Source organism: Armigeres subalbatus, chromosome 2 (assembly GCF_024139115.2).
Source record: "Armigeres subalbatus isolate Guangzhou_Male chromosome 2, GZ_Asu_2, whole genome shotgun sequence".
NCBI classification, from domain to species: domain Eukaryota; kingdom Metazoa; phylum Arthropoda; class Insecta; order Diptera; family Culicidae; genus Armigeres; species Armigeres subalbatus.
The window spans coordinates 6,395,066-6,407,656 of record NC_085140.1 but is presented as its reverse complement, the minus strand read 5'-3'; the positions used below and the strand labels follow the sequence as shown (position 1 = coordinate 6,407,656).

The 12,591-nt window shown below is 39.4% G+C and overlaps 1 protein-coding gene and 2 non-coding genes across 3 annotated transcripts in view; 1 reads left to right on the top strand and 2 right to left on the bottom strand.

Annotated features, from left to right (window-relative positions):
- The window catches only part of LOC134213974 (uncharacterized protein CG1161), a 1,593-nt gene extending 142 nt beyond the window's left edge, over positions 1–1,451 (top strand). The window contains exons 1-4 of the mRNA XM_062693423.1: positions 1–35; positions 158–394; positions 461–586; positions 1,147–1,451. The exon at positions 1–35 is cut by the window's left edge and continues 142 nt beyond it. Coding sequence (XP_062549407.1) covers positions 1–35; positions 158–394; positions 461–586; positions 1,147–1,302 — 554 coding nt within the window. The 3' untranslated portion in view covers positions 1,303–1,451. The remainder of the gene's footprint in view (positions 36–157; positions 395–460; positions 587–1,146) is intronic.
- Positions 1,452–1,646: 195 nt separating this feature from the next.
- Positions 1,647–1,719, bottom strand: Trnat-ugu (transfer RNA threonine (anticodon UGU)). Its single transcript has one exon. It is a non-coding gene; the product is annotated as a tRNA-Thr (tRNA).
- Positions 1,720–2,739: 1,020 nt separating this feature from the next.
- On the bottom strand, positions 2,740–2,812 carry Trnak-cuu (transfer RNA lysine (anticodon CUU)). Its single transcript has one exon. It is a non-coding gene; the product is annotated as a tRNA-Lys (tRNA).
- Between the last annotated feature and the right edge of the window lie 9,779 nt (positions 2,813–12,591).

The window sequence follows — 12,591 nt, the reverse complement described above, 5'->3', positions numbered from 1 at the left end:
TGTTGTTGGTGTCCCTACAGATAGTTAGTTCTCGCGTAAGTATTCCATGCAAAATACATCGCCCTTATTTTGCCATGGGAATGGTTTCTTTTTTTACGAAGAGTGCATATGCGCAAAGATCATGAACTGGTGATGAATGCACCTTTAATGTTTGTAGGCACAATCTTACGAGGACAAACGATGTAAGTGCATATGCCCCAGTATTAAATCGGTCAACAACAACACCGAGGATGACTCGGATCGGATGCTAATCATTGACAATGTGCCCCCGAATAAATGCAACTGTGATGGAGTCATTCTGCCGAGGATCGCTGATAAAATCAAGGGCAAAGAGCAGGAATTTTGTCCACGATGCGACTGCAAATACGAGAATCGAAATACCACGATAATCAAAGTATTTATGGAATTTTTATCTGTGGAGACAGCAAGGCGTTATTCACATCGTTGCAAATTGTTTTAGGTGGTCGTTATCATAGTCATATGGATCATTTCGCTTCTGGTGATCTACATGCTGTTCCTGATGTGTTTGGATCCACTGCTGAACAAACGCGCGAAGGCGAATTACCAGGAGCACACTAATGAAGAAGTGAATATCTACCGTGATAACAATAACTCATCTCATAGTATTAACGGTTTTCTGAAACGCGACAGTAGTTATAGGGTCAAGTTTAGTAATAAGCGCACAGATGCCATTGTTGCCAATATAGACGATAGTGATAGTGATAGTTACGAATATTTCCACAGCACTAGAGATCGGGAACGAGTTCGCCTTTTAAAGGCGGGAGATTCATCCTGACCATATGCTTGTTTCCTTGTGTCAAAATACGTAGTGTTCTATAAGAGCAATTCGCCACTTTTAGGTTATCATTTATGTTCGATTCGCATCATTTGTGTTTGTACACATTTGACGAGCAATTGCAAGGCTGATTGACAAACAATAAACTTGACTGTAAATTGTTGAAATTACACCATCTTCAGTTTATCATTTGTTTCGTTGCACCCTTATCTATTTCATTGCCGTAATCAGTTTCATACAAAGCATTTTGTTTGTCGTAGAGAGGGATCATTCGTGCACTCACTGTGTAGGAAGGTATTTTCAAATATTGTTTTAACGGGTTTATCTATGTATTTTGCCGTGTTTTGCAGGATGACACTTCGGTTGCTGTAGGTAATCACAGTCAAGACATGCAGGTTCGGGATGGAAATGTCCTCAACCGAGTCGGACACTCCCAGGACAAATGGAAGCGGCAGGTACGGGAGCAGCGTCGCAATATCTACGATCGGCACACCATGCTCAACTGAAAAATATTCGTTGGAGTTTAGAGTCATTTGGAAGGAGCATCACCCATAATCTAATTTAAACCAATTATGTATCATATTATTGTGATTGCAGTGATTGTAAGAAATGCAAAGACTTTGGCTAAATTAAAATAAATCCATTCAATATAGAACATGTTTCATTTGTATTTTATTTGAGATTTTTATTTTCAGCCTTGTTTCTAATTCACATAAATAAAGATATGAAACAAATGCTCTGTATGTTTTGCCTTTGTCCACCACTAAGTTATGTTTTTGAATTATGTACTCTAAAACTGAGAAGGAAAAATAAAAAAAATGGTTGGATACTGTTAAAAAAAAGATATTCATGCCTCCTGTGAGAATCGAACTCACGACCGCTGGTTTACAAGACCAGCGCTCTGCCAACTGAGCTAAAGAGGCTGCCTTGATTTCGCAATAACTTAGAGGTGAACGATATCATGAATTTTAGAACTCTACCTTATTCTGATTCGTCAATTAAGGCGCGAATGGATTGAAAGTTGTAAAAAGCAAATGCTAAACTTTTTCCTATAACTAACCACTTCATAGAGATTTTCTACACTCGCATAATTAAATCAGAAAATGAACACATTAGATGGAGAGTAGTTTGATTACTGAATACGCGGGCGTGAGTGCTCTTTTTGACTCGCTTATATTAGATGCAGAAAGAGTGTGCGTGTACAAATCTAAAAATAGAAATCCGCCTGTGCTAATAATTCGTAAAATCAGTAATGTACTTGTTTTGGTAGCACAAGCGGTGACGATGCATTGGTACGAATTAAGTTTTCTTGTTAAACATTTGTATTCGATAAATCGGATTTTAACTTAATATTAAGGTCAACAGAGAACTTGTATTTCCGATCGGAAATGTGTTGCAGTTTATTAAGTTCATAGTAGAAATTTTGAATTACCAAAATCACTCGAAGATAAAAAATATACCGAGAACTATGAGCGATTAAGGAAGATCACAAACATAATGCCACTGTTTTATTTATATTGAAAATATTTCTCCCCTTTCGTTCATTTACATGCGTGGCACGTACACATATAAAAGGCACTCAATTCCCCTCTGCGTTACTCACTAGTTACTCGAAGAAGGTACTCGAAGAACTAATATTTATTTATTAGCGCCTTCCCCTCAGAGCATAAGTCAGTCGGGTGGGTGCAGTGAATGCACCCTTTTAAATGAATGTACACATTTAAAGGTATCGGAAGGTGCTGCCATCTACGGATGTTTATCGAGTATAAATAAATCACATTTATTCGTTCATCGCAGTCATTTTCATAGAATGTTGGAATTGCTGATTGGCATCGCAATAATATTTATTTACTATATTATCTAGAATGTAAATTAAAATATTATTTTTCACTATAAGATAGAATGGTAAACATATGAAAAGTGGGCTGGTAAAAAATATTAAGCGCCCAACGTGGGGCTCGAACCCACGACCCTGAGATTAAGAGTCTCATGCTCTACCGACTGAGCTAGCCGGGCTGTACGTTTAAGTTGGACCAATCATCAACTAATTCTTAAGAGTCCAACTTGAATGTAAAAGCTGGATGATACTCGAATAAATCTTCATCTGTGGATTCGCAGGATAGTGTTTTCCGGATGTAGGGATTGATTTTGTGGATTACTGACGTCGTGTCCTCAACCAGAAACACCCTTTGTTACCTTATTATGTGTCAGTCCGCTGCGGTCACGCGGCGGTGGGAGAGTAAAATCAATGAAAGTGAGCGATAAAGAGAGTGAAATGGCCTCCGCGGTAATAGGAGGCTATGACATGAACCGGGTAGTTAGGTTTTGTGGCTAAGCGCGATAAAGCCGATGGCCGTCGAGAGATCCGATTGGGAAGGTGAGATATTTCGGGAAGCCTTGTTGGTACGCTCCGGGAAGTGGCTATTCTCGCGCGCGCGGTTGTGTCCTCTTCCAGCTCTCGCACTTGTGCGAGCTGCTCTCGTTGCTTCGAAGAATTCGCAGTTCCTCCATCACCTGTCTGGTCCAAATCGAGCTACGGGGGACAGGAGATATCGTCCCACCGTAGAACACACAGGTTGATCGAGTGCGCGAGTTCAATTCCAGAGCGGCATCAAGAACGCCGCGGGAGCGGGAGAAGATTCGGCTGCGCGATGAGTCGATACTTGAACATGTGGCGGAGAAGCTATCTCAGGATTCTCCGAATGTTCCGCCGATTTTCCCTGAGTATTACGAAGGCTCGATCCAATCCAACCGAGAGTTTCGACACAATGGCGTTTTCAAACCATTAATGGAAGAAGTTGCATGAGCGGAGCTCTGAGTAATAAAAATTCGTTCATTGATCATCTCCCATACAACACCTTCCACCTTCCAGTCAATGAGTAGGCAGATAAGTTTGGAAACGACTTCGATGTGAATGAGAACTAAAATTGCAAATCTAAATCGATTTCATTCCTTCTTGTCCAAGTAATGCCATTACATATTTCAATTTTCCCACCACCATATGAGCGTCGTCGGAACGCGTGTTCCTCTGGTAGAAGTAGTTACACAAAGCGTTGAGCATCACAGCAGATTTTCATCCATTTATTTTCAGTCACATTCTACGAGCATGAAACCATGAAGCACCCGTTCTCTATACAGAGGGATGCTCTATCTCAGGGAGACGACAAACTTTCTTATGCTCGAGATTCAAGAGCAGCAACTTTTGGAGCTAGTGGTTAGAAATATGTTTTCTTATTAGTTGCTTCACGCGAAATGTGTCCTTTCATATTTTTTTTTGTTTTTTGACATGTTTAACCTTTATATAGCAGGTTGTTGGTGCTGAATGGTTCCATATAGGGCAGTGATTCTTAAACTGAGGTACATGTACCCCTGGGAGTACCTTCAATGGCCTTCACTGGTAACAAATCCAATAAAAACTTCTTGGTAAAGTTTTGATAAATGGTAATTTGTTAATTATAAAACCTTGTATTGTACATAATGTTCATGGCGATCAGTAAATCAATGCCTAATTATTCTCGCCTACCACAACCAGCATATGCTGTAGGAAAAAAAGGTCAAAAGAAAAAAAAAACGACGAAAGAACAAGTTTGATTTTTTTAATGTAATCTATCTGATTAGGACAAAAAAGGAATAATTTTATAAGAATATACTTCCTAACTAAAACCTAGAATCTAAAGGTTCGGAATGCTTTGAAAGGCTTTAAGGACTTTTCTTTGAAAAACTGAGAAGCTCCTTTACAGAAAGCATTGAAGCACCATTGAAGTGGCTCGTAAGCCACCTTTCATGAGGCTCATTGGCTTTCTCCAATCGGCTCGGAAGCCTCCTTTCATGAGGGTCGGAAGCCTTCTTTCAAGAGACGCAGAAGCCTTCTTTCGAGAGGTTCGGAAGCCCCTTTCGAGAAGCCCGGAAGCCTATTATTTTTTAAGAGACCTCGCCACAAGAGGCTCAGAAGCATCCTTTCAAGAGAGTCGAAAGCCTTCTTTCAAGAGGTGGATGCACCAATTTCGTCGCATATTTGTATCAACATGTGTGCTCACTGTTGAAGAACATCACAAAAATAAAAAATAAATCAAATACCTTTTCATTGCTTTGTTTTTAAAGGGCTGAACATTGGAGCCATGAGATGAAATCCAGGAGCAGTTCCCTTAAATGGTGTAGAACTATTTCTCGTCGTAGTTGGTACTGCTTCAACTCCAATTTAAACGACAGTACTAAGTAGCTATGGAGACTAAAAAATAAAAATAAAAAATAAAATAAAATATAAAATATTTATTGTAACTGTTTAATTTCAAACCAACATAAAAAGAATTAACTGTTAGGACACAAAGTAGGAGCTAGCTGGTTGAAATCTGGAATCTGATCGAAGCAAACTGAGTATGCTTTGCAAGGCGTTTGCCAGTTTTCCAAGAGATCTACAGGAGATCTACAGGAGTAGACAGGAGTACAGGAATACAGGAGTAGTAAGTATAAGTTCTAAAATAAAACGAAGAGTTCCAAAGAGGTAAGTCAGTTATGCAGCATTTTGCTATAACAAAAGATTCCCTAAAAAAATCTGATTATTACCGAGCAGTTCAAAGTGATGTTGATCATACAAAATGGCTGCCCTGGCACGTTCCAGTCCTCTTCCTTTGAGTGGGGAGAGAAGAACTACGAAGTAAAAAACACAATCTTCAACTCTGGCGTGAGTGGAGGATTTCAAGTCTGAAACAGTTCTTACTCTCGTGTAAGTAAGAATAAAATTATTTTCATGATGACATGCTTCGAGTAGCTTGTGGCAAGCTTCGAGTGGTTTGCTGCACTAAAAATATGAAAAAAAAATCTTCTTCTTATTGGCATTACATCCCCACACTAGGACAGAGCCGCCTCGCAGCTTAGTGTTCATCAAGAACTTCCACGGTTATTAACTGCGAGGTTTCTAAGCCAAGTAACCATTTTTTTGCATTCGTGTATCATGAGGCTAACACGATGATACTTTTATGCCCAGGGAAGTCGAGACAATTTCCACATCGAAAATTGTCTAGACCGGCGCCGGGAATCGAACCCAGTCACCCTCAGCATGGTCTTGCTTTGTAGCCGCGCGTCTTGCCACACGGCTAAGGAGGGCCCAAAAAAATATACATATTTTAATTTTGAACATAAAGCTCTTGTGTGAGCATGACCGCAATAATTTACTCCTAGCTTAACCCTAGAATGGGCAAAAAGTTTTTAGGTGGTTGCCAATTGCAATTTATCAACAATGCCTGCTGAGTGTGATTCTTTTGTTTTGTATTTTTCTCTGCTCCTCTTTGCCTATGACGGTGCCTTTCAGTCAGAAAGACAAAGCAGGAGTAGCTTAGCCAACACGGTTTGCCAACAGCGGGCTGAAGCTGATGATCATTCGGCACAAATTTCCTGTCTTTGTCTTTCAAGTGATAGTATTCACCCATGCATTTATATAGGGCCGTCACATTCACACAGCAGCGAGTGAACTGAATGGACTGTCACTGCGGGCTGCGTGTGCAATGAGAAAAGAGGTCTTTTGTTTACTTTATCTTTGATTGTTGCTGCTAACCATTTTCAGTTTTCACTGCTACGAAGTGAGTGTGAAGAGGCAATGGTATCAATATCCTACAAATTTCAGTCACTGAGATTGAGAATTCGCACCACTGGTTGCCATAGTAAACGTGATGCTATGTAAAATAACAAAAGATCACCTGAAAGAAATCACCTGTGTCTGATTTTGTGTCCTTCTTTTTTTACTAATAGAAACTCCAAGAAACTCTCAGACCAACAAAAAGGGAGTTGGAGAAAGCACTCGAGTCAGAAAAAAAAAACGTTCCGCTACTCTCATGATGAAGCTCAAGCAGGTGCGAGCAGAAAGTAAGCACCGTGAGGAAACAACACTCTTGCGGGACGAATCCGAAATGCAACCTAGAACCCACTCCATGTTCAGAGATCAGGGTTTGCAGAAATCGCTCTCAATAGATAACGAACAACGATAAAAGAGAGGCAAAAACTGTTCGGAATCATAACAAGCCATGATAACAAATTTATCAAACTTGTATACAAGTGCGAAAAACAGAATCGGATAGGCAGCCCCCACAGAAAAATGGTGATTCTCGCTTTGTTTTCGCTCCTTTCGTGTTGGTTACTGCACAGCTGTGTAGAACAAGTTGAAATGCAACATCAGAGCCAGTGCTCCCCGGATTTGGAGCTTTCAAAAAGAAATTTATCATGGGGTATAGCATCCCAAATCAGTTCTCTATCATGACAGCTTGCGAAAAAAAGTCTCTCGTGGTATGCTACATCAAGATTTTTTTATGTATACAGGTTATCCGACTTGTCAATATCCCCAACTCAGCCATCTTGGATTTTTGTATGGAATTTATGCTCGTTTGTTTACGTTTTGCACTGAAAATGTATGTTTCCCCTCCGCGCTGGTTATTCCCATCTACTGACGAAGTCGGATAACCTGTACATAAAAAAATCTTGTGCTACATATCGTATTTGTATACAGAGATGATAAGTGAGAGACTTGTTCCTATAGGATTCAATCCCTGTCAGAGATATTTCGGATAGGGTTCATTCACAAATTACATAACGCTAAAATAGATCATTTTCAACCCCCTCCCACCCCCTCGTAACGTGTTTTGTATGGAAGGGTTCTAAAATTTGTATGGGCCGTAACGCTCGGACAGACACCCTCCCACCCCCTAAAGCGTTATGTAATTTGTGAATGGGCCCATAGCAAAAGGAACGATTACATGTGATATATACCTTCGAATGAGTATTTTTTATTATATGTGTAATCGCTATAAATATTATGGTAGCGCTTGGCGAATGTCAAGCGCTCTCGAATAAACGAGCCGGCGACTGTCGGCCTCTTTCAACACGAACCACCAAGCGAGTAACATCTCCTTTTACAACAGCTCCGAAACCCTTCAAGTATTTATTATAATTTAATTAACCAATCGTTCCTCCGCGAGTATCTCCGTTCGGTTCCGTCTACCTCAGTCGCTCTTGCCGGTTATAATATTGGCGACGAGGAAAATTTACGAAAAGTGCGCGTGTGAGAAAAAAAAAAGTGCTGTTCCCCGGGCGATTGTCATATAGACTTTCTTCGCTAGGAGTGTGCAGTTTTGCCTCCGGGGCGGAGCGCGATTTCAACAGCAGCGGCACAGACAGTTTAGACTGGTTGCAGAGCAGGTGGTAGATATCGGAACATTTCCGACTGGAATTTTTCCGGAGAAGCGGTATTGGTAAAGTATAAAGGGATTGAAAAAGCTAGTGAAAGCACGTTTTTGTGCTAGTGAAACACCATTTTGTGGTGTATGAGGTGTATGATAGTGATTTCTTTTCATCGAAACAAAACAAACGGAAACACGGAGAAGAAAAACTTTTGAAAATTTTTTTTATTTGGGTAAAAGATTTATTTTTCTTTTTATTGTATTAGTCGGTAATAATTACGCTAAATTGAAAATACGCCTATTGTTTTATTATTTTAACAGAAGGTTGGAACAACAAAAGAAAAGTGAAAAGTTTTTTAAACTATTTAGTTAGTGATTAATAAGTGTTTTTCTTCTTTATATTCCATACAGATAGCGGCGATTGCCGGCGGACAGGTTTTCCCCTTTGAAACTTAAGTCCGCGGAAGGGTATTTACCGGAGCACAATAAATTTTCGGGTTTGGTATTATTGGATTGTGGTAAGTTGTGTGGTGATATTGTTTCCGTGATATTGTTTCTTTTATTTGAAATTCATATTTAAATAGTGAGAAAAGTGATTTTTTTATTTTGGTATACATTGCTCGTGAAAAAGTGCATTGTGTTGAGTAACAATTAGACAAAAGGCCGTTTATCGCATTAATGGCGGATACGCCTTAAATTGAAACGGTTTTGATATATTTATTTGGTGATTTTTTATTTTTCTTGATGATCAATGGAAGTATGTTGCTTTTGATAAATTGTGCGCAAATTATTTAAAACCAATTGAGATATTTAATTTAAGGTGCTTATATGGTACCATTTTAACAAATTATTTTGAAACATTAATCCGAATTATTTTATAAAATTTTAATTATTGGTTGGTTTTAATAGCTATAGAGATTATGTCGTACGTAGCATCAAACATCGATCCGTACCGTAAGGGACAATCTTTTGCATCATGGTTTAAGCGGTTAGGGTACCATTTTCGTATCAACAAAGTAGCAGATGCCGACAAGAAAGACCACATGTTCCTTCTTGGAGGTGATTATCTTTTTGAAGTGGCTCAGAATTTGTACTTTAGTGAGCGGTTGCTTGATGAAGCACCACTTGAAGAGCTAATCGAAAAACTTAAGCGAAAATTGGACAAAATGGATTCAGCGTTAATCCAACGTTTCAAATTTGGGTCCCGAGTACAACAACCTGGTGAAACAGCCAGTGAATTTCTTTTTTCCCTTAAACTCCAAGCTGAGTATTGTAATTTCAAGAGTGATAAACAGCATCGTATACTTGATCGCGTACTTATTGGCTTGTCGGATGACGCTTTGAGACAAAAGTTGTTAGCGGAAGATGGGGACAAATTGAATCTAGCTCAAGTTGAGAAGATTATATCGACATGGGAGTTAGCTGCTTCTAATGCAAAAACATTAACACATGATCATTCTTTTGAACAAAACGCTTCTATTCTTGGAAGCCGAGATATTTTTTGCAACGCATGGCAGATTCAGTTCATGGTTGTGGCTCAATGAAGCGCCGTTTAGGCTACAGATATTCCTCAGCGGTTGGGGAGCGCAATGCAAAGCCATACTATAGACACAACAATCGGGTCGACCATTGTTCACAGTTCAAACAAGTGAGGTCTCATCAGGATCAGCATCGCAGACATCAGGATGCTCTGATTCGCCCAGGGCAATGAAGCATGAGAGCCGAATCGTTATCGACCAACGAGTGTGCGACTATTGCGGAGTGCCAGGACATATTAGAAGGAGGTGCCTGAAGCTGAACCAATTCAAGAGGAGTCCAATCAACAACATCAACTTGAAAGAAAACAGTACAAATACGGACGATAATTTGTCGAGTGAGATAAATTGTTGGGAAGACAAGACTGATGACTCAGACCAAGGTGAATTACAGTGCATGCATGTTTCTTCCATTAACAAAAGTCATCCATGTTTACTAGAACTAGCTATTCAAGGCATTAATATGCAGATGGAGATTGATAGTGGCTCCGACGTTTCCGTGATTGGTAAGAAGCTATTTTTGGCTAAATACAATGTTCCCCTGCAGAAAAGTTCTAAAACTTTAATAGTGGTAAACGGTTCTCGATTGAAAATTGCTGGTGAAGTTATAGTTTCGGTTATTTTTCGGAATATAAAGGCAAAATTAAAACTTCTGGTATTGGATAGTGATCATGATTTTGTTCCTTTATTTGGGAGAACCTGGTTGGAAGTTTTCTTTCCTAACTGGCGTAATAGTTTTGAAATGAATTGAAAAAAATTTGAATGAATTGAAAAAAATTGAAATGAAAAATGAATTATGTCAAGACTAAATTGTCTAATGTTTTCATTAAAGATTTTTTGACTTCTATTAAAGGTAATGAAGCCGAATTGGTTTTAAAATTTGACACACCTATTTATAGGAAAGCTTTTGACGTTCCCAATGCATTAAGGGATAATAGTGCCGATATTTGTTTGCGATTCCCATTGGAGCAGTCAGTTGCTGATTTGGAAAAGATTGTTAGTGCTTGTGATGCTTCTGCTTTTATGGCAGAGCAACAAAAACAGTTGAATAATTTGAAATGTACTCCTTCCACAACACTTTTTGATAGAATACACCAAGAATATTTCTACTATAAGCATCACGTTTGTTTATTGAACGCTGATAGCTTTTCAAAGTGGATGGAAGTTGAACGGAGGAAAAATAAAAATGAATGTGAAGAATTGATAAAACTACTGTTAGCATATTTGGCTAAATTTGGGTTTCCAGACAGAATGTCAGGTAATGGTCCTCTATTAAATCCTCATGATTTCAAGAATTTCTTTGAGAGGCAAGGAATATGGGTTTTGGACAGTCACCCATATAATTCCGCTATGAATGGCAAGGGGAAGAGACTAGTTCGTATGGTTAAAGATTTAATGAGAATGTTTCTACATGACCCAGGATACTTAAAGGTAAAACTGGAGGATCTAATTGAATTATTTTCAAGAAATTTTAAATATAATGTGACGATGGAAGGATTTATTTCTTCTCGGAAAGTTTTAAGCTATAATCTTAAATTGTTAATCTATATGGTTAACCTAATGCGACACATAAACGATAGAAATGTACCATTATTTACCTGTGATAACGGTAGTGATGAAACAACCACTAGATCTTACAACGTTATTGGCAAAAAGCTAAGTAAAGATGTTTTGGACAGTCTGATGGCGGGTGACGCATTATGGTACAAGAACAGCAATCATCCCCATCAGGCTAAATGGTTGAAAGCGTATTTTCTAAAACGAGTTTGTAAAAATATTCTACAGATAACGATTGGAAAAAGAAAAACAACCACGGCGCACCGATGCCAAATGAAGGTCGTTGGCGATGAGGGCATACGGAGACGTCGATCGATGGTGGCATATGTCGATTCCGATGTCGATGATCCCGATCCATTCCCACCACGAGGAACGTGTTACGACGAGGAGCCTGACGAGGAGTTTTCCCGGGGATTCTCTGGATGCGAATTGTGGAGGTTCGAGTCGTCGGTTAAGCCGCATCGGAAAAGAACAAATGATTCGAATTTGGCGCTCGATGGCTTGCCAGGGCATTCGAAAATAGTGAGTAGGTATAATCGCAGGAGTGGATATAGTCAATATGTTTATTATGTTATTTCCTTCATTCTATATTTATCCGTAATGGATATTCGAATAACTGTAAAAAGGGAAGGATTGATATATACCTTCGAATGAGTATTTTTTATTATATGTGTAATCGCTATAAATATTATGGTAGCGCTTGGCGAATGTCAAGCGCTCTCGAATAAACGAGCCGGCGACTGTCGGCCTCTTTCAACACGAACCACCAAGCGAGTAACACCTATTTCAAACTAGCTCCGAAAACCACTACCGTTGAATAAACTAAAAGTATAGTTTTCTCCGGGTCTTTGATAGTCCTCCGCGAGTGTTCCGTCCGCCTCAGTTTTATCCGGTTATAATACATGCTGATGACGTCCATGTCGTTTGCGTCATTAAACATACCAGAATGTCGGCCCAGCGATGGAGAGGAAGACATTGACAAAAAAAGCTACGACTACGAGCAATAGAAAGAATTGCTGGAAGCATCGATGAATCTTGTAGGAGTACCGGATAAGCAGGTGAAGATAAACATAAATATTATAAAAGTTGATATATGCTGTGTCTTTAATCAGGTCCTTTCCAGGCGTTTCATCACTCTGAACTGTAAAAAGCCGCTTCGGCGACGGAGCGGATGATTCTTCCTCAGAAGCTCGACGTTTTATTTTTAAGGATCTTGATGTTTGACGGCAAGCCCGTTCGATGTGACCTTTCGTATGTTAGTTTCGGCAACATCTCCAACATTGCGTGCGTTGATTCTTCTCATATTGTCGACGTCGAAAAGTACCCCTGGCTGTATCGCCGCTACCTGTCAACCCCAACTTGGACTGAAATTGCGGTGTTCTGCGAAATTGGTGTCGACTATCATGCTGATTACTGTAAGAAATCGCAATGTTCGCTTGATCAGAAAATTGATGATTCTTTGCAAAGATTGCTTCATTCAACTGTTCGATTTAGTATGCTCTTATTTTGTCCATTAAATCAATCAAAGAACCGCCCT